This window comes from Cetorhinus maximus, chromosome 24 (assembly GCF_964194155.1).
Source record: "Cetorhinus maximus chromosome 24, sCetMax3.hap1.1, whole genome shotgun sequence".
NCBI classification, from domain to species: domain Eukaryota; kingdom Metazoa; phylum Chordata; class Chondrichthyes; order Lamniformes; family Cetorhinidae; genus Cetorhinus; species Cetorhinus maximus.
The window spans coordinates 34,916,394-34,939,361 of record NC_135902.1 but is presented as its reverse complement, the minus strand read 5'-3'; the positions used below and the strand labels follow the sequence as shown (position 1 = coordinate 34,939,361).

At 46.0% G+C, this 22,968-nt stretch overlaps 1 protein-coding gene across 1 annotated transcript in view; it reads left to right on the top strand.

Moving 5' to 3' along the window:
* sdk2b (sidekick cell adhesion molecule 2b) overlaps nt 1–22,968 on the top strand; it is a 981,988-nt gene that overhangs the window by 723,314 nt on the left and 235,706 nt on the right. The window contains exons 24-25 of the mRNA XM_078571006.1: nt 4,205–4,355; nt 6,498–6,735. Coding sequence (XP_078427132.1) covers nt 4,205–4,355; nt 6,498–6,735 — 389 coding nt within the window. The remainder of the gene's footprint in view (nt 1–4,204; nt 4,356–6,497; nt 6,736–22,968) is intronic.

Sequence of the window (22,968 nt, the reverse complement as noted above, 5' to 3'; positions counted from 1 at the left end):
CTGTGCCATAGCTCACTGGGGCTCCAAAGCATCACTCTGCCAACCTAAAGATCCAATGCCGTTTTTTCAAGTATAAATTAAATTTAGATGGCTGGAACAAACATACCTTTACCAAGAATGATTATCTTGCTTATCTTCAAAAATTGAACGAGCATTCTACTAACAAGGTTTTAAAAGAATTACCAAAAAAAACCATATCAGCCAGAAAAGGATCAAAAGAGTGGCCATAATCTTTCTCCACCATCGTAGATGCCAGGGTCCAGCCAATTCAATTCACTCCCCTTAACATTAAGAAGCAACTGAGTACACAGGGCACAGCAAAAACTATGGGCCTTGATTATATAACATCCCAGGTGAAAACCTGCACATCTGGGCCCCTAGCCAAGTTTCCATTGCATGAATGACACTGGAATCTATACAATAAAATGGGAAATTGGCCAGGTATATTTTGTATACAAAAAGCAAGGGAAGTCAGAACCCTGGCCAATTACCTATCAGCCTCCTTGATATCACCAGTAAAATGATGAGAGAAAATGATATCAGCATTGACAACAAGCAACATCTAGTCTGTGATGTTTCATTTGGATCCTGCAAGAAACTCTCGATTCTTGAACTCATCACAGTCTTGATGTAGTGATGGAAATAAGCTAAATGCAAGGGGAGAGGTAAGGAGCAAAGGAAGGGTGAGAGTCCAGAGTAGAGGTAAGAGTTGCCAATTGTAACATCCAGGCAATATTCAACTGCATATGGCACTGAATATCCCTAGCAAAACTGGGGTCAATGGGAACACCCTCAGTTATACCTGACACACAGGCACTGGTTGTCAAAGGGCAATCGTCATAGCCCCAAGACATGGCTACTGGAGTTCCTCAAGCAACATCTTTGGCCAGATCATCTTCAGTTGTTTCATCAGTGACCTTCTCCTATTGTAATGTTTGGAATGGGGTTGTTCGTTGATGATCAGTTCCACTGATCATGAAGCAGCCCATGTTAGTCTACAGCAGAATATGATCATTACCCAGGTTTGGGATGGCAAGTGACATATCACATAAGTGCAAGGCAAAGACCATTTCCACCAAGAATAGATCAAACCTTCTCCAAATGACCTTACAACAGCACCATCATCCTCCACCACCAACAACATCCTGGCAGTAACCATTGACCAGAAACTTAACTTGAGCAGCCATATCAACACTGTGTCTGGCAGAGCAAGGCAGAAGCTTGGTAATCTCTCATGTGACTCCTCTCCTGACCCTTCAATGCCCCTGTACCATAAGGCTGAAGTCTGGTGTTTGACGTTAGGCTCACTATCTACCCGGATGCATGCAGCCGTAACAACATTTGAGAAGCTTGACACCATTCAGGATGAAGCAAACCATTTGATTGGCACCCCTGCAATTGGATTTAATATCCATCCCACCCACCACTGTCAGTATGTATGATCTACAAAATGCACGACTAGAAGTCATTAGCTTTACTTCAACAGCATGCCCATTCCTGCAACTGCTAACACCAAGAAGTACAAGAGCAACTGTTTTGTGGCAGCACTATCACTTCCCTCTGAGCCATACACATCCTAACATGGATATTTTTCTCTGTGGGTCAAATTCTGGATTTCCCTTCCTAATATTGTTGTGGAGGCACCTTCACCACAAGGACTACAGTACTTTATGGGAAAGGCCTTTTTACCTTCTCAGGGCAACCAGAGATACACAGTAAATCCAACTTTGTCAAAACCTCGAGATCAAATAACAAAAAATAGTCCATAACGGAGTGACTCTTATCATCAGATCCTTTCTCCAAACCCAAATCAAGATTTCTTTCAGCACATAAAGACTGAGCAAAGTGATTGCAGGACCTATCTGTTTGGATTTAGTAATTTATTTGAAAGAAAAAGTGAATTGGTCTTGATGATCCTTCAGGTGGTTTGGGTCTTTTTCACTTTTATTGAGAATACTGTGAGTACGCCAAAATTTACTTCCACAGCATGACCAGTCAGACTCTGCAGCAGGATTAGGGAACATCCCAATGTATATTCAAAATATTTTAAATGCTTCTAAGGATATATTTTCAAATACTCAAATTGTGCTTTTTTTTTAAAGTAGAACATTTCAAACTGTTCAGAAAGCACTTTAATATGTTCAGCTTCTGGGGGCCCATGCGCTGCTCAGCCATTCACAGTTATGATTGTGTACCATGTAGAGGAACAAAATTCAAAGCTGAGCTAAAATCTGGAAATATTTAACAGGTCTAACAGCATCTCATCAAAAGAACAGATTAACATTTGGGGTGTGGGTGATTTGTCAGCTGTGGAAACTGAAACATTGGGCAGAATTAAGGCCCGCCCAGCGTGACATCCGGTGGGAGGCGCTATGCGCTTCCTGTGTGGGCGGGGGGGGATTCCCCAAAAGCGAGAGTGCGCTCTTTCACGCATGCACACGATAGAGCGCACATCTCCCTGAGGCTAAGTGCTGCCTCAGGGAGATATTTAAAAATATTAAAAATAGAAAAAAATAAATTCCCTAACATGTCCCCCTCATGTGACAATTTCACATGAGATGGGACATGTTCATAATTAACATAATAACTTTATTAAAAATTTTAAAACCCTGCATGAAACCCCATCCCGCCCGTGGATGAGTTTTCATGTTTTATCTATTTGCCGTCGGGGCTCCTGGCCTGCCCACCAACCTTAAGGTTGGACGGGCAGGTACACTAAGTACTTTAATTGTTCTGTCGATGGCCTCAATTGGCTATTGACAGGTCGGCGGGCCCGCAGCTGATTTTGCTGTGCCCCCGCCTTCCTGAAAATTTAAATGGGCCGGGATGATGTCGGGGGTTCCCCGCGTCATTTTACGCGTCGGCGAGTGAGCCCCGCCCCCTGCTCGCCGACGGCAAAATTCTGCCCATAGGTCAGAATTTTTCATTCCGCAGGTGGGCACGGCCCAGACCCAAACGGGAGTGAAATAGTGTGCGATGACTTCGGGCGAGCGTCCTAATGTCATTGCGCGCACTCGTGATCTTTCGGTTGTTGGGCACGCACGAGAGGCGGCAGCACGCCTGCCGACAATTAAGAGGCCTAGTAAGGCCCTTAAGCAAGCAGTTAAGTTGTATTTTTCGCTGCCCACTCAACCGTTCGGTTGGCAGGTGGGCAAATAGACCAGGCGGCCTTTGCATTTTTCATGAAGCCTCAACCATGGTTGGGTTGAGGTTTCCAACAGCTACTAAAAAGATAACAAAAAATTTTTAACATCCGTTTTTACATGTCCCCCTTCATGTGACTGAGTCCTATGTGGGGACATGTTTATATAATTTGTAAAAAGTTTATTTTTGTCTTTAAAATTCTTCAGCTCCCTGAGGCAGCTCTGTGCCTTCTGGAAGCTTTCAGTGCGCGCTCCCTCACACACGCGCACACTTCAGTGCTCACGCTCCTCCCGCCCCCACCCAGGCAGCGCTGAGGCTCTTAGCGTGCGTTTCACGTTGGCTGGCCATTAATTGGCGTGAAATTGTGGTCGGAACCCAATTGCGGGTGGCAGCTGGTCTTGCAGCCATTCCTGGGCCTGCCCGTTGCACCCGCCCAACCAGGGGAAAATCCTGCCCATAAGCACATTCCATTACTGGAATGAGTAAAGTTCAAGTGTTGGGGAGAATGAATCACAGGTAGAAGGTGAGATTCCTGGAGTGTTGACTCTTCCACATATTAATGGGTTTACTGCCCTCCAAATATCCAAATTAACACTTTTCCTGCTAAAAGTTAGAAAGAAGTTAAAAAAAAATGTTGGATGGCGCTCACAGGTCTGTATCAGATAATGAAAAGATAGCTTAAGAACAAAAGGTGTGAAAATAGCTTAAAACAAAGCAATAAGAAGAATTGAAAAAGAGGAACATTTAAAATATAAGGCCAAGGATTAAAGGGAATGAAGGGACGATTGAAGAAAGGAGCAAGAAATTGCGGGAAATAACTGAGGCCAGAAGTTGGCAAAGTCACAGAGGACTGCAGAATGCCGAGGGGAAAGAAAGCACACTGAGGTAAATTATCAACTTGCCACCTCGGTACGGAACTGGCATGGGGAGTTAGCAATCCACTATAGAAACTGAGTTTCACATTGAATCTATTTCACACGGAGTTTATTTAGCTTTACTGTCAAAGTCTCTGAATATTCAGAGTGACCTTTCATTCAGCACAAGCCTTGTGTTTCTGCAGATTTCGCATGAGACAAGTCAACATTGTTGGAACAAGTCTGCCAAGTCAGTTATCACGCAAAATTCAAACACTCCAGGCCCCACCTGATGTGGCTCCTGCCAATGTGACTCTGCGTACAGCAAGTGAGACAAGCCTCTGGCTCCGTTGGGTGGTATGTAACAGATGTGGGCAATCATTTCAGGATTAAGCACCAATATAGATTTTTCTCTACCTTGCACCATTGTTTCTGTAGTTGTAAAATTTGTGAATTCTAATGTTGCAGAAGGTAATGATTTGAATTTTTTGATCATTTTGTCATTGCATTCACCCAATATAGAGAGGGAGAGAATATCTCTGCAAGTCATTCTCCCATTGGAGGTGAATATCTTTCTGATGCACTGTCAGTCCCCTTTTCTACAATCAGGACTGAGGACAGATAATGCAACAATATAGCAAGCACTGTATGCAAAATGTGGCTCTGAATATTGAGAGCTTCTTCCTCCTGTTTGTGAAATACCACACAGAAGAGGAAAAAGGACACATTGGCAGAATTAAAGTAACCATCACCGACCCACCCATCTTTAAAGCACGAACAAAGTCGCTTTTCTGGTGGAGGAATGAAAACTCAGTCGTGCCATTCCTTTTAGTGTTGGTTTGGAAGAATTTTTAAGTTGTCATATTGAAGCTTTCATCAGAGATTGAGTTTACTAGAACCTTCTTTATAAGAATATTTTTTTAAGCCGGTAAAAATGTTGTGGCGTCTCACATCAGTGTTTAGAACTGTCCACAAAGTGTTAATTACTCAACAAAAAAAGGCAAATGAATAAAAGGATGTGTAACAGTCTGTGCTAGAAGATGTCATGAGCTTATAGCATTTATTGACAGCTGAATGTGGTTGTGTACAAGCCCAAGTACATGGAGTTGAAAGCAAACACCTGCAGTGCCAATACAACTAATGTGATAAATTATACCTTATGCCATGAAGCATACAAAATTCTTGATGTATTGTAGAAAAGTTGGCAGATTTATTTTTATTATGGTGGGAAAAAGAAGAATGAAAGCGGAAATGAACTTGAATTAGTACTGAGTGCACCAGGACAAAGGTCACCATCATCAGTTAGTGGTTCTGGAAAAACGTATAGGTTCAGCTTGTTTACTTAATTTAGGCATTAAACCTCCCAAAAATGAAAGATAAAGAATATTGTTATGATCTCCATAGAGACCAATAACAGTAACAATAACAATAAAGAGAAATTCCAGCTTCTAGTTATTAGCTGAAGGGATGACATGTCAAGATTTCATGCTTTAAAATAACTTTTACTGGTCAATGCATCAATGACTAAAGACAAAACACTATTAATTAAACACTTAACTTTTTATAGACAACTTATACTCTAAACTATCAAACAAAGTCTGCCACTTTTTACTTTTAATGACAACCAAAAACACCATTTTTGTTACATTACCCAGTCTCTTAAGTAGACATCTAATCTGGCACCAATCCAAAGTGGTTCACAGCTCCCAAGGGTTTATTTCTGTTCTTTTGCTTTCCCAATCTATTTTCCACAGTGAGAGTTTTCCCTGGGGATTCCGTCTCTCTAGCTTCAGCTAGGTGAACACTTCAGCCATGTTTTAATTCCTCACGAGCTAGGCTTTCAAACTGGGTGTGAGTTCCCTAACAATAGTCAGCATTTTCTCTGGTTAAGGTTTAGGCCTGGCCAACATCTATTTTCTTGGTCTCCCTCTCTCAGTCGGCTGCAGATTACCCAAGACCAAAAACTACAACTCCCATCTGTCAGGGGTTTCTGGGTTTATAGGGAAGCCTGTAAATTGATCTCAAAATGGCTTCCTCTACCGTCCTTTCCATGGCATTGGGACACACACTAGCCCCTTATCCAAGTAGATATGGCAGTCAACTTTCTTTAATTACCACTGATTTTCTACCTTAGAAACAAAGGCAGCACAACTGTTTACAACTTGATACCAATAACACCTTTCTGGGTTTTTGGAGACTTAGGGTCTTCTCATTGTGGACTTAGAAACAGCTGTATTTATCGCCTGGCGTTAATGTTTGGCATCTCCCTTTTAATAACACAATGTGGCTCTCCTTTTGATCTAACAACTAAACTATCCAGGTTTACTGTCGGATAGACTCTGGCATAGGTCACATGACTCATGTCATTTAACCTAAATTTAAAGACAAATTTCAAACCATGATAATCTTATAAACCGAAAGATATAACCCTCAAACATGATCATGTAAACCTCACACTTGTAACAAGATACAATCAGATCTTTTATTATTTTTTTCCAGCCATTGCCTGAGTCAGAGTATAATGGGAATCAGGAATCTGTTGGATACAAAATAAAATATGGGAAGTCAGATGGAAATGGATCCACTCTCATGCACATTATCAGTGATCGAATTGAACGGGAATTCACCATCGAGGATCTAGAGGAGTGGACTGAATACAGAGTGCAAGTTCAAGCATTCAATGCTATTGGCTCTGGGCCATGGAGCCAAGAGGTCAGAGGTCGTACAAGAGAGTCAGGTAAGGTTGTGCTAAATCTTATGCATAACAAAGAGCTCTAATGGTTTCAAATTTTTACCAACATACAATTAATAAATTTCTCATGGAGAGATGAGGGTCTCCTCTGATGTCTCCATGAGTTAGTGCATCATGTAGCTTTGTACCAAGCCTTATAGATGAGGAAATCCCAGGATCAATCTCCTTCCAGCTCTGAGTCGGTCTGGGCAGCAGTGCGGTAACAATATTGGTTTCTGATTTAGCATGTTGGTGAGGACATGGCTCCTGAGTTCTGTCTATTGACCCATACTGGAAACTGCATATTGGGCTGTCAATTGAAGAAATTGTCAATTAGGTTTACACTTAAGCCTCCAGGCTTAAGGCTGCAGTGGTCACTGTCAAGACTTACACAAAATAAAATGGCATGTGAGTGAGGGAAAAGAAACCAGCAAAGATGACTGTGGTAGTCAGGAGTCTGAGTCTTCAGAGAAAATTAAAAAATAGAAATCTCCAGAATTATTAAATGTATACAGCCAGTAATAAATATGTAGCTTCCAGTAATGGATTGATCAAATGATTGTGTAGGCTATAAAAAATTAATTACTGAAGATCCTCTAGGCAACCAATGGTGGTGCTACTTGATTAATAGAAAACTGTGATAGGTATGTACAATTGACCTACACAAGTTGATAACACAATCCAATGTGGATTAAAACCAAACCTGAATGATGCATCAGTGTCATTGCAACCTCAGGATAGTTTTACCTTGAACTCCCCATTATTTGAAGTCCTGCCATTTCCAAAATTTCAATCACTGACTTGACTGTGATCATTCCTTATCTCCCTGGTAACCTCCAGCCCTTTCATCTTCCTCCTCTGCTCCTGATAAATATACTAGAGTATTCACACTAACATTCTAACTTACACATTCATCCCCTCTGGCCCTCCATCCACTACTTCCATAAACCTGTCCTTCCTCTGTCAATGCCCTCACCCCTACCAGATCACTGGCATGTCCCACTCTTGTTGTTCCCCTTGTACAATAACCAACACCACAACCTCAAATTGAAGGGCTGCAGGCTTGAGTGCACTTCGTGCAAGACTATTCATATAGCACTACATCTAGTTGGACTACATATATTTTCTCTTTATATGACAAGATCCTCTTATTACTCCAGAATTGGAAGGCAACCCAAGGACAACCCAAACTCTGGCCAGCCATCAGAGGAATTGGGCATAATTAGAGAAAGATCTGAAAGAGAACCTCACCTTGTACCTGGATGATAACCGGCTTTATGGACATACTAACCAGAAGCACTAAACCTGTCCTTTCCCCTGTCACTGTCGATCTCCCCCCGCATCACCTTCCACCTCCCCGCCGTCACCTACCAACCCGAACCCTCGTCGTTCCAGCCTGTCCAACGAACCTGCACGTTCCTTACCTTCCTGAGAATCCCAACCCCATCCACACTGACCTCCTCTGTCCCACCCTCAGGGTCTGTGTCTGCCTCTGAGTCCCCACCAACCACCCTCGCCATCCCTTCTACCGTTACTGACGCACCCTCACCCTTCCACCCTACCGGCTCCCTCTGCCCCCTCTCACCCTCACTATTCCCTCCTACCATATCCACTCTCAGTTCGCTCCCCAGGAAGCAGTCATTGACCCTCCTTTGCACATTCACCTGGACATCCCCCCACTTACTCCCTCCTCCCCCTCGGACACCTTCCCCCCTCCTCCTCCAGACTCCCACCCCCACCCCCAAAATTTTCCCCTCTCCAAATTCCCTCCTCCCGCTGGACACCTTCTCCCCTCCGAAATCCCTCCTCCCTCCGGACACCTTCTCCCCTCTGAAATCCCTCCTCCCTCCAGACACCTTCCCCTCTCCGAGCTCCCTCCCTTACGCTTTCCTCTCCCCTTACACCTACCTCCCCGCCTGCTACATTCTTCTCCATTACACCCTCCTCCCCCCCATACTCCCCCCCATCTCCCAAGCTCACCTCCCCCGATACATTTACTCCCCCCCAACCTCACCCCCCTGAAACCTTCATCCCCCCCAACCTCATCCCCTGACATCTTCCCCCCAACTCCTGTATACTTTCCTCTTCCAGTCACACCCAATCCTTCCTCTTCCACCCTCCCCCCACCCTCTCAGTACACCTTCCTTTCCCACTCACAGTTGGACCTTCCTCTTCCCCCCCACCTTTCCCCAATCGTCATCCGCAGCAGCCCATGATGGAGTGCACGGTGAAAATTCAAGTGCAACTTGCACACATTTTTCTATTCATTATTTTAAATAGTTGGAACATTATGCAAAGCTCATGTTCAAATGTTCAATATGCATTTTCATTGCTCAAACAAAGCCAGAAAATCCTGAAAGGCAGTGCTGTGTACTTGCAGTACTTGATTGTTGCCACAAGATGGCACTAAACAGCTCCGTAGATGTGTGGAATGTTTAACCATTCATACACAATAATTGTTCACAAGTAGGAATATTGACTTGTTTCACAATAACAGTGTTAATATTTAATAAATATTTTTGAAGTTTCTGCACTTCATTAATATTCTGACCATTAACCTCTACGGTAAGCACCTGAAAATTGTGACACTTCTGTGAGATAATAATTGAAAGGCCAGTAGTTTGTTTGTTGGGGAAAAAAGCCCTTTTTTTGTTTTTTTTAAGTGATTTTTGAAATTTCAGCCTCCGCTGTGCAGTAAGAATGTCTGTGTTGGATCCTGTGCTGTGCTATGTGACAGCTGTTTCTTAACCAGAGCCCTGCTTCTTGAAGCCTTACAGAGTTGTGGTTCCTGATTATAATTGAAGCTGTTGTACTTTAGTCTTGTTTATTCTACTTGGTTCATTCTGAGCTGAATCTGATATGGATCTGTGCCAGTCATTTCAATTCCTTAATGCAGCTCAGTTCAGTAACTCCTTCCAACCAACTCCCTTAAGTGGCTGAGAGATGCACGGCTGACTAAGTCAACTTATTTAAACGTATGGGATTGTACTCTGCAATTCTGCCCATTCTTCCTTGAAAGTCACACATCAGTGGCATTGGCCATGCATGTACCTCTTCTGATTTGGATGTAACTGAATTCCTTCTTCCTTCAAAGGGTTAATCTGTGTAGCAGTTTAAATATAATTAGTCCATCAACATGAACTATTCACTGCTCTCAACAGCCAAGGCCTGTGAACTATAACCAGTGGTACAGATGATTAAACCTCAAGAGTTACTGCTCATTGAGGTTGTTGATATTATTGGACTTTAATTAAACATTAAATTACAGGAAGTTATTCAGAAAGGGTGATAATTGATAAACTGAAAAGTACCAGAAAGAGGGTGACTAATTGACCCTTTCCTCCTATTGCAAAATAGTGAATGAATTTTAATGTTACAGCCCAGTTCAAGTTAACAAAGAATTACTTCATGTAACTCCAATTTGCTCAATGTTTCTGCTAAATGCAGCAAACCTACCGCTTTTCAATGAAAAAACAATAAATTTGGATCTCAGATTTCTCTGAGAAAGAGACTGGACAAGTGGTTTTAATTCTTATCTGAAACCGGCAAATAACTTGAGCATAGACCTGGATATGCCAAGCCATTAGAGAATAGTCATATTGAATGTTGTCCTGCAGGGCACTAATTCTACTGATTGTAATCTATTGGAGCAGGGAAGAAAATGAAAATCACCGCCACATTGACCAATGGATTCCTCGTTGTTAATTTACCTTCCGATATTCCACCCACTTCTTATTTTATTAATCCTTCTGATCTGACTCTTAGTCAAAAATTGTTGCAATTTGTTTCAATTTTCGTGCCTGCAATAATATTTAAAAGTAATTAAACAAAATTCAGTAACCAAAATCGAAGGACACAAAGTATAAACCGAAAATGCAAAATATACCGTGCTGGTCCGCCAGAATCTGAAAAGAGTAAAGACAGGTTAATGTTAAAGTGTGGGCTGATCATTGATCAGTCAAGCCTACTTCAGAACACATGAAATTAACAGGCAGGAATAGGCGAGCTGGTCCATCAAGCCTGCCCTGCAACTCGTGGCAGCATCATGACTAAATGCTTCCCAATGCGCCCCCTCTCACCTTCCCTCCACCACCCACCCATGTAATCTCCTGCAAGAGGTAAAGAAAAAATCCCTGCGCCAAAAAGGAAAAAATACTGTAAGAAACTACTCTGACCCCCTCAACTGATCAAAACCAATACATGACATAGACATGGACCAAGTGCTACCTATAAAGATACTTAGCTGCTTTATGATGCGATCTCTATCCCCAGTCGTAAACTGTTCCAGCTCCTTCTTGAAATCACATAGAGTCAGCACCAACCACAATAACAACAATATATTCCACAGGCTCACTCCTCTCTTGGTAAAGAATTGCCTAACATTGAGACCTTTCCGACTCTTGTATAGTTTAAGCTCATGTCCCATGGTCCTTCCCAGTGGCATAATGGACTAGTAATCCAGAGTCCCAGGCTAATGCTCTGGAAACAGAAAGTGCTGGAAAAATTCAGCAGGTCTAACAGCATCTGTGGAGAGAAAAACAGAGTTAACATTTCGAGTCTGTATAACTTTTCTTCAGAGCTCTGGGGACATGGTGGGATTTTAATTTAATTAATATATCTGGAATTGAAAGCTAGTCTCAGTAATGGTGACCATAAAACTATCATCAATTGTCGTAAGTACCCATCCTGTTCACTAATGCCCCTTAGGGAAGGAAATCTGCTGTCCTTCCCTGGTCTAGCCTACATGTGATTCCAGACCCACAGCAATGTGATTGACTCTTAACTGTGCTCTAAAGTGCTCAGTTCAAGAGCAATTAGGGATGGACAACAAATGCAGGCTTTGCCAGCAATTCCCACATCCCAGAAAAGAATGAAGAAAAAATGTTAAAAAGGCACCCTATCCAGCTCTTTAATTATTCTATAGGCCTTGAATAACATATGATCGTTAAGGGATATGACACACATCTAAAATATTGATTTTTCTTTAATTTGTTGCCCTGGTGTCTGTACTGCAGTGGATATTATGGATCTAGAATCCTGTGCAATATTCATGTCTTTCAGCAGCAATACCATTTAGAACCATAAAACACTACAGCACAGCCATTCGGCCCTTCTAGTCTGTGCCGAAATATTATTCCGCTAGTCCCATTGACCTGCACCTAGTCCATAACCCTCCAGACCTCTCCCATCCATGTATCTATCTAATTTATTCTTAAAACTTAAGAGTGAGCCCGCATTTACCACGTCAGATGGTAGCTCGTTCCACACTCTCACCACTCTCTGAGTGAAGAAGTTCCCCCTAATGTTCCCCCTAAACCTTTCCGCTTTCACCCTAAAGCCATGTCCTCTCGTGTTTATTTCTCCTAATCTAAGTGGAAAGAGCCTACTCGCATTTACTCTGTCTATACCACTCACAATTTTGTAAACTTCTATCAAATCTCCCCTCATTCTTCTACGCTCCAAGGAATAAAGTCCTAACCTGTATAATCTTTCCCTGTAACTCAACTCCTTAAGACCCGGCAACATCCTAGTAAATCTTCTCTGCACTCTCTCAATCTTATTGATATCCTTCCTGTAGTTAGGCGACCAGAACTGCACAAAATACTCCAAAGTTGGCCTCACCAATGTCTTATACAACTCACCATAACATCCCAACTCCTATACTCAATACTTTGATTTATGAAGGCCAGTATGCCAAAAGCTTTCTTTACAACCTTGTCTACCTGTGACGCCACTTTCAGGGAATTATGTATCTGAACTCCCAGATCCCTTTGTTCCTCTGCACTCCTCAGTGCCCTACCATTTACTGTGTATGTCCTACCTTGGTTTGACCTTCCAAAATGTAACACCTCACACTTTTCCGCATTAAATTCCATCTGCCATTTTCTGGCCCATTTTTCCAGTTGGTCCAGATCTCTCTGCAAGCTTTGAAAGCCTTCCTCGCTGTCCACAACGCCTCCAATCTTAGTGTCATCAGCAAACTTGCTGATCCAATTCACCACATTATCATCCAAATCATTGATATAGACAACAAACAACAATGGTCCCAGTACAGATCCCTGAGGCACACCACTAGTCACAGACCTCCAGTCTGAGAAGCAATCATCCACTACCACTCTCTGTCTTCTCCCACACAGCCAATTTCGAATCCAGCTTACAACCTCTCCATGGATACCAAGTGTCTGAACCTTCTGAACTAACCTCCCATGTGGGACCTTGTCAAAGGCCTTACTAAAGTCCATGTAGACAACATCCACAGCCTTTCCTTCATCTACTTTCTTGGTAACCTCCTCGAAAAACTCTACAAGGTTCGTTAAACACGACCTACCATGCACAAAGCCATGCTGACTATCCTTAATCAGCCCTTGGCTGTCCAAATAATTATATATCCGATCTCTCAGAACATCTTCCAATAATTTACCTACTACTGACGTCAGGCTCACTGGCCTGTAATTACCTGGTTTACTTTTGGAGCCTTTTTTAAACAACGGAACAACATGAGCTACCTTCCAATCCTCCGGCACCTCACCCATGGCTAAGGACATTTTAAATATTTCTGCCAGGGCCCCTGCAATTTCTACACTAGTCTTCCTCAAGGTCCGAGGGAATATCATGTCAGGCCCGGGGGATTTATCTACCTTTATTCGCTGTAAGGCAGCAAGCACCTCCTCCTCTTTAATCTCTATATGTTCCATGAAACTACTGTTTGTTTCCCTTCCTTCCTTATACACTATGCCAGTTTCCTGAGTAAATACTGGTGCAAAAAAACTGTTTAAGATCTCCCCCATCTCGTGAGGCTCCACACATAGACGACCACTCTGATCTTCAAGGGGACCAATTGTGTCCCTTACTATCCTTTTACTCTTAATATACTTGTAGAAACCCTTCGGGTTTACCTTCACATTATCTGCCAAAGCAACCTCATGTCTTCTTTTTGCCTTCCTGATTTCCTTTTTTAGTATTTTCTTACATTTTCTATACTCTACAAGTACCTCACTTGCTTCTTGTTGCCTATACCTGCTATACACCTCTCTCTTCTTCTTAACCAGATCGCCAATATCCCTTGAAAACCAAGGTTCCCTATGCCTGTTAACTTTGCCTTTAATCTTGACAGGAACATGCAAACTCTGCACTCTCAAAATTTCGCCTTTGAATGCCTTCCACTTACTGAACACATCCTTACCAGAAAATGACTTATGCCAATCCACTCTTCCTAGATCCTTTCTCATTTCCACAAAATTGGCCTTTCTCCAATTTAGAATCTCAACTCGAGGACCAGACCTATCCTTATCCATAATTAGCTTAAAATTAATGACATTGTGGTCACTGGACCCAAAATGTTCGCCTACACATACTTCTGTCTGTCTGGTTTCCTAATAGGAGATCAAGTATTGCATCCTCTCTCGTTGGTACCTCTATATATTGATTTAGAAAACTTTCCTGAACACATTTGACATGGTTCACATTTCTCATGGTTCTGTGTAGAAATAATTGGCAGAGCCTCTAATATGCATGTGGGCAGCAAAAGAAAGAAGGATGAAGTGTAGATCGCACAGCAGGTTGTAAAGGTCACGAACCCTGGGTGGCAGCACCACTGCTTTTGGCAGATTTTCTTTTCATCCTTCAGCACCAGAGGAGATCAAAGGGGAGAGACTGAGATAATGAAGATCTTGTAACCAGGAAGATGAAATGGTATACTAAATTATTTTAACAAGAAGGCGTGGTGGATATAACAAGAAATAAGGAACTTTGGGGAAGACAGAGGAGACTGAAGATACAGTCAAAAAGAGGGATTTTTTAGCACATTATTGAAAACATTGGGATGGGTGGGAGGAGAAAGGCAAAGGTGTTTTGGAAGAGATTTCCAGAGGATAGAGACATAATGACTGAAAAATGGGCCCCCAATTTGATACTGAAACGGAGAGGGTTGGGCACCAGCAGTAATGTTGATTCAGAGGAATGCCCGATGTGGGTTAGGCTGTATGTCCTATTTTGCCCTTACTGCCTGGTTTATTACAGAAGTGGAAGCCAATTTTTGTGACAGAGAGAATATGGAGTCAGAACTCATTTTAGGATTGATGAGGTCATAAACAGTCTAGTTTAACCTCAGAAAGTGTCCAAAGACAGGGCTGGAATCAGTGGTGAGGGCACAGAGATTTTGGTGGGAGCTGAAGATGACTTCAGTCTTCCCAATTTTAAAGTGGAGGAAATTGTGGCTGGATGTTGGACAAGCAATCTGACAAAACAGAAGCAATGGAGGGATCAAGAGAACTGGTGTCGAGATAGAGCTGGTGTCATCCACGTACCTGTGGAAACTGACTCTGTTTTGTGGATGATGAACTAAAGGGCACCATTTGGAAGAGAAGAGGCTAAGGTGGGTTCTGAGAGTCTCCTAATGCAATGGTGTTGGATTGACTAGAAAATTAATTACTCCAGTTCCACTGGATAGTTAAGGATAGAACCAATTGAGGGCCATTTCACTGAGTGAGGCAATGGAGGAAAGGTATTAAAAAGCATGTTGACCATATAAGAGGGATAATAAAGAAAGTCATAGTTGTAGAAAATTTTATTCATTGGCCTTCACTTTGGTTAAGTTTGTGGAGGGGCAAAAACCCGATTGGAGCGATTCAAGGACAGTTGTGGGAGAGATGAGATTGTGGAGGTGATAAACGTATTCAAAGACTTTGGAGAGGCAAAGGAGATGGGGCAGCAATTTCCAAGGGCAAAATGATTGAGGATGGGTTTTTCAGGGTGGGTGTGACAATGTTTATGAAAAGGGGGGTAGGGGTTACAAGACCTGAGAAGAAATCTATTAACATATCAGCTAGTTGTAACGGAAGAGTTTGGAATAAAGCAAAATGAGGATAGGGGCACTGACTGTGCACACTCTCCAAAGGACCAATCCCAATAACCCAATTGTCAGGTACAGTTGCATAGTAGTTAAGTTACTGGACTTGTGACCCAGAGGCCTGGACTAATAACCTGGAGACATTCAAATCTCACCATGGCAGTTGGGGGACTTAAATTCATTTAACTAAATAAATCTGGAATAAAAAACTGCTATTAGTAACTTACCAGATTGTCATAAAAACCCACCTGGTTCACTAATGTTCTTTAGGGAAGGAAACTTGCTGTCCTTACTCAGTCTGGCCAACATGTGAGTCCAGACCCATAGCAATGCAGTTAACTCCCCTCTGAAACAGCCCAGCAAGTCAATCAATTGGCATCACCACCTTCTCAAAGGCAGTTTTGGCTAAGATCAAGTGTTGCAGGGGCGACACCATGGTCCTGCCATGGCAAGGTCGGGATGGAAGGGCGATAACCAATCGCAATCCGAATTCATACCGTGGGTTACCTATCACCGTCCGAGTCACGGTGAACCACAGCGACGAAGGAGGATCACCTATGGATCGGGGCTTCTTCACCAGGAGGATCCTGTTGAAGGCGTGCGGCTTCCAAGCTACGGAGATCTTCACCCTGCACGACTCCCGCAAAGGTGGTTATTTCGACGTGACGTTCAAGCAAGTGGCAGACTGCGTCCGGCTCCTGAGGGTGTTCGAGGAGAAGAGAGACCTGCCGGAGATGAAGATCCTGACGGCGGAGCCGCACTTTTCTCTGCCGTTGCAACGGGAACGTGAGGTGATGGTGCATGTGTACAACCCCTTCGTCCCTGTCGCCGACGTGGTCACCTTCCTCACCAGGTACTTCGATAAGGTGGGGAGCGGCACCGAGATTCGAGACGACTTGGGGATCTGGACAGGCAAACGCCTGTTTAAGGTCACGCTAAAGACCGATGGTAAGGGAGCCATTTTCCACCCTCCTTCCAGTTTCGCAATCGGGGGAAACCGTGGCTACCTGGTCTACGCTGGGCAACCCAAGCATTGTCGCTCATGCGGCAAGGCTGGCCATGTGGCGGCCAACTGCAGCGCCTCCCTCTGCAAGATCTGCAAACAGGAAGGGCACCAGACAAAAGACTGCAAACAGGCCAAGTGCTGCAACCTGTGTGGCGAGGCAAGTCACCTCTACAGGACCTGCCCCAAACGCTGCCGTACTTACGCACAGGCAGCCAAAGCCGACCAGGGGGAAGCAGAAGAAAGGTTCCGTGTCACTCCAACCACCAAGGCCCCCAGGGAGCTCAACGGGACAAAGGAGGACACAGAGAGAGACAAGGTGGAGAAAGAGATTGAGGCAACAGAGAGCCAATCAACAGCACTACCCCCTGAACCTTCCAGCCCTCAGGACAGCGAATCAATGGAGGAGGAGGCAGCAGTGGAAAAGCAGCAGGGGGAGTGGCGGACGGTGAAGAACAAGAAAAGTAAGAGGGAGCGAAGAAGAAGCAAAGGCGTTTCCCAGAGAAGCGGCAAGAGGCGTCTCCCATCCGACACGGATGACAAGGGCAGCAGCTCTTCGGATGATGAAGTGCCAGAGCGGCACCGACAGAAGAGGCGGCAAAGCTCCAGGGCGTTGGAGGACGAGACACCCGAGCTCCAGAAAATTGGAGACAACAAGGAGCCCAGCGCACCCCAACTTGGCCTGCAACCTGAGGAGGCCAGTGCACCACAGCCCCTGGAATCTGGGAGCAGTGAGGCAATCATCGCACCCCAGCTCCAGGAAGCCGGGAACAGCAACCCCCCAGAGGGGGTGAGTTTTGGAGAAGCTTCTCCAGCAAAGGTCACCTCAAAACCCGCTCACTACGTGAACCTCCAGATGCCACTGGAGCAGAACACGGCCAAGGAGATCTACCTCAGCCCATCCAAAGTGAAGGAATTTGAGCTCACTACGGGTATGAAGGAGCAGACTAAAGGTCTGGGACTCTCAGAGACAGTGGGTTTGGTAGGAGAATAAATGCTTTAATATGGGTTTAAAGATTGTATCCATAAATGTGCGTAGCATTAAATCTACTACGCGATGTGTTGCGACCTTGGACTACCTAGCCAAGGTCAAAGCTGACCTGTTGTTTCTGCAGGAGTGTGCGATACCGCACCTCAGCTCCTACAGGCAATGGTCACGATGGTGGTCCCACGGGCCATCGATTTGGTCGGGCGGAAACGACTCTCGTTCCTCCGGCCTGGGTATTCTGCTGCGGGGAGGCAACTTCACCGTCTCTGAGGTCAAGGAGGTGGTGGGCGGGCGACTCCTGGTAGCAGACGTAATGTACAAGAACGCTCCACTCCGGTTAATTAACGTGTACGGCCCGGCACAAGGGGCTGAGCGGCTGGAGGTTTTTCAGCAGCTCCCACTGCTGCTGGCGACCTCCAGGCCGGTCATTCTGGGCGGGGACTTCAACTGCATCATCGATGCGGCTGGACGATCCGGCAGGGCCGGAAGCAGATTGGACGCTACGTCCAGATCCCTGATGGAAACAGTTAAGGATGCCAAGCTGCACGACGTCTTCAGCAACCCTGCAGACGGAGCGCAGCGTAGATACACCTGGTCGCGGCCAGACGGGTCCATTCGTTCCAGGATAGACTTCCTGTTTGTGTCCCGTGCATTCACAGTCAGATCCACCGACGTCAAGCCGGTGTTCTTCTCTGACCACTGCCTCCTACTGGCGGACTGCCACTTGGAGGAAGACCTGAGGGTGGGCAGGGGGGCATGGAAGCTAAATGTGCAACTGCTGACCCCAGAGAACATTGAGGAGCTCAAGAGGGATTACAAAGGTTGGAGAACCGTGAAACCCCTCTTTGAGTCCCTGACACACTGGTGGGAAGTGATCAAGGGAAGCATCAAGAGGTTTTTCATCCTCAAAGGCACCCAGAAAGCTAGAAAGGAACAGAGGGAAATGTCCCGACTCCAGGAAAAGATGCAGAATCTGCTCCGGCTGCAGTCGATGGGGGTCGATGTCAAGGAGGAGCTCCAAGAGGTGAAGGGCCAGCAAGCCTCGCACTTTGCCTCGGAGGCCTCCAAGATCATCTTCCGTTCCAGAGTCCGCTCCGTGGAGCAGGATGAGACGTGCTCACGTTTCTTCTTCCAAAAGGTACACAGAGAGCGCTCTGTGATCAGCAGCCTGAAGGAAGAAGACGGCTCAGTAAAGTCATCACGGTCCGACATTCTGAGGATCAGCAAATCCTTTTATGCCGGTCTGTATGACGTGAAGCCCACGGACAGCACGGCCTCCCAGTCCTTCCTGTCCTCTATCACGGAGGTCTTAGACCACAGTACGCGGGAGAGCCTAGACAAACCGCTAACTCCTGACGAACTGACTAAGGCCCTCGAGTCCTTCGAGAAGAGTAAAACCCCCGGAAGCGACGGCCTGCCGGCGGAGTTGTATTCGGCTCTGTGGGACTTGATCGGCCCAGACCTGCTAGAAGTGTACGAGAGTATGCTCCTGGCCGGCAGCATGTCAGAATCCATGAGGAAAGGCATCATCACCCTCATCTACAAGCACAAGGGGGAAAGGGAGGAAATTAGAAATTGGCGACCCATTTCACTGTTGAATATGGACTATAAGATTCTGTCCAAGGTCATCGCCAACCGGGTCAAATCCGCTCTGGAATTGGTGATTCACCCTGACCAGACCTGCTCTGTGCCAGGCAGGAAGATCTCTGACAGCCTGGCGCTGCTCAGGGATACGATTGCCTATGTACAGGACAGGGGTGTGGATACCTGCCTCATCAGCTTGGATCAGGAGAAGGCCTTTGACAGAATATCGCACACCTACATGGGGGATGTGCTCTCCAAAATGGGCTTTGGGGAGGGAATTCGAAATTGGATCCAACTGCTCTACACTAACATCAGTAGCGCAGTCTCAATCAATGGGTGGGAAACAGATAGCTTTCCGATTAAATCTGGAGTCAGGCAGGGCTGCCCTCTCTCGCCTGTCCTTTTTGTGTGCTGCATAGAACCCTTTGCCGAGTCCATCAGGAAGGATCCGGGCATAAGAGGAGTGACGATCCCAGGCAGTGGAGGCACTCAGGTAAAAGCCTCCCTGTACATGGACGACGTCGCCGTCTTCTGCTCGGATCCGCTGTCGGTGCGCAGACTGATGCACGTCTGCGACCAGTTCGAACTGGCCTCGGGAGCCAAGGTAAATCGTGGGAAGAGCGAGGCCATGTTCTTTGGGAACTGGGCTGACCGATCCTTTGTCCCCTTCACTGTCAGGGCTGACGGCCTGAAGGTGCTGGGGATATGGTTCGGAGGGACCGGGGCATGCGTTAGAAACTGGAAGGAGCGAGTGGCTATGGTGAAAAGGAAACTGGGCATGTGGGAGCGACGCTCCCTCTCCATTGCGGGTAAGAACCTGGTCATCAGGTGTGAGGTACTCTCGCTGTTGCTGTACGTGGCGCAGGTCTGGCCCATTCCACACTCCTGCGCGATGGCGATCACTCGAGCCATCTTCCGCTTTATCTGGAGGTCGAAAATGGATCGTGTCTGCAGGGACGCGATGTACAAGCCTCTAGATAAAGGGGGAAAAAACGTGCCCAACATCGCCCTCATACTGATGGCCACCTTTGTGTGTGGCTGCATCAAGCGGTGCGTAGACCCTCAGTACGCAAACACCAAGTGTCACTACGTGCTGAGGTTCTACCTGTCCCCGGTGTTGCGAAGGATGGGTCTGGCCACGCTGCCGCGGAACGCTCCAAGTAGTTGGACCGTGCCCTACCACCTGTCCCTGGTGGAAAAATTTATGCAGAAAAACACCTTTGACCACAAGTCCATCAGGCAGTGGTCAGCACGTAACGTCCTAGAGGCCCTGAGGGATAAGGAGAGGGTGGACCCTGTGGGATGGTTCCCCGAGCAGACTGTCAAAGTCATTTGGCAGAATGCCTCATCGCCAGAACTTTCCAACAAGCACCAAGACGTAGCTTGGCTGGTGGTGAGAAAGGCCCTCCCCGTCAGATCCTTCCTACACGCCAGGAGTCTCACCCCCTCTGCACGATGCCCTCGAGGTGGCTGTGGTGGGGAAGAGACCGTTGTTCACCTCCTTGTGGATTGTGCCTTTGCAAAGAAAGTCTGGAGAGAGATGCAGTGGTTGCTGTCGAGGTTCATCCCGAGCAGTTCTGTGACACAGGACTCTGTGCTCTACGGGCTGTTCCCAGGGACACACACCGAGACAAACATCAACTGCAGCTGGAGGATCATCAACTCGGTGAAAGACGCGCTTTGGTCTGCCCGAAACTTGTTGGTCTTCCAGCACAAAGATTTGTCCCCGACCGATTGTTGCGGACTGGCACAATCCAAAGTCCAGGACTACGTGCTGAGGGACGCACTAAAGCTTGGGGCAGCTGCCGCAAAGGCGCAATGGGGAAGGGTCGCTGTCTAAGACCTTTCTACCACAGCGCACCGAGAGACTGGGAACTGTTTAGAGCCCCTCGGGCTGTACAGATCAAAATGAAAGGCTGTAAATGACTGTAATATTGTTTGTACTGATGCACCTGGTGATACATTTTGTAAAAGTTTAACCTGGATTGTACCCTTGTAATGTTGTTTTTGAAATGGTTTTGAATGTGATTGAAGATTTTTATGAATAAAGTATATTTTTACAAAAAAAAAGGCAGTTAGGGATGGGCAATAAAAGCTGGCCTTGCCAGTGACACATACATCCCGTAAATGAATAATTAAAAATAAGAGAGAACCTGGGGTAAAATAGGGGAAAGCACACCAGAACTAAAGGACTAACCACTTAAGAAAAGAACATAGTATAAAGTAAAATGTAAAACAAACTGGATTTATTCAAACTTTTAATCATCAAGTTGCCCTCACCAGTGAATAATAATTAGACATGTCTGTATTAGTAATTTTTTTTTGTTAATTTATTGCTAGCTTGCGACACCACAGATGTACAGGGTAGTGCACTGAAATAAGGAGCCTTTTAACATCAGCACATAGGCATTGTTATCATAACAGCAAGAACAACAACTTGCATTTATACAATGCCTTTAATAAAGTAAAACATCTCGAGGCACTTCACAGGAGCGATGATGAAACAATATTTGGCACTGAGACATAAGAAAATATTAAGACAGGTGATCAAAAGTTTGGGCAAAGAGGTAGGTTTTAAGGATCGTTTTAAAGGAGGAGAGAGAGGCAGAGGCTGGGATTTTCCATGTCTACTGGCATTGGGCGTGTTGGGTGACGTGAGTGGACAAGGCCATGGTGAGAAGGCCAAAAATCAGTTTCACAACGTTGTGAAACCAGTCTGCGAATGTCCGCTCCGCCCGCCGATGGAGGGCCACACTCCCTGCCATCAGACGTCAGGAACCTCATTGTAATACATCAGTATATCATTATAAGGCCAGCCTGCCGGACTCATTCCCCCGCGCCCCCCCCCCCCCACCCCCCCCCCCCCCCCACCCCACCCCCGCTAGATCTTCCACCCACGTCAGTGGGAAAACACGCCAGTGCAGATCACGTCTTGGTAACTGTGACATGCAAAAGTCAGGACTTACCGCCAGGGCCTTGCTCACGGACATCCAAGGAGCAGATGATGCTGGAGCCCGACAGCAACGGGATCCTGGGGAAATGTCCGTGACATGCTGGGTGGATTCTCATGGACATGGCTCTGCTGCAAAGCAACTCACGGAAGTTGGAAAGTCACCATTGATGCTCACAACGGATGATGGTTGAGGGGGTGGGAGAGGAAGGTCTAAGATTGACTGGGAGAGGAAGAAGTGGGGGGGTGAGGTTGGGAGGGGGGAATGAAGGTGTTGGGGGGTGAGGTTGTGAGGGGGGGAATGAAGGTGTCGGAGGGATGAGGTTGTGGGGGGGGAGGCGGGGGTAACGGGGGAGAAGATGGCAACTGGGGAGGTAGATGTACAGGGGGTGGAAAGTGTAAGGGAAGGAGTTCGCAGGGGGAAAGGAGTGTGGAGAGGGGTAGGAGTCCAGTGGGTGGAAGGAATGTGGAGGAAGAAGTGAGGGTGTCTGAGGGAGTCAGGAAGGGGGAAGCAGTAAGTCAGGTGGAAGAAGTGAAGCTGGAGGAAGAGGTAAGGCTGCAGGAAGGAGTCGGGAGGGGAGAAGGACTAAGAGTGGTAGAAGAAGTAAGAGCGTATGAGGGAGTCAGGAAGGGGGAGGGACTAAGTGGGAGGGGAGTCCGGGGGGTTGGGAGGACTAAGCGGGAGGGAAGGGCCTCTGGGGGGGGGAAGGGGTTCCGAGGCGAAGAGTTCCAGAGGGGAGATTTCCAAGTGAACGTCCGAGGGAGGGGTCTGATGGGCCCGTGACTGTCTCCTGGAGAGCGAACTGAGGGTTGGCGTGATATGACGGAATGGTGAGAATGACCGAGGACAGAGTGAGGTGGTAGGG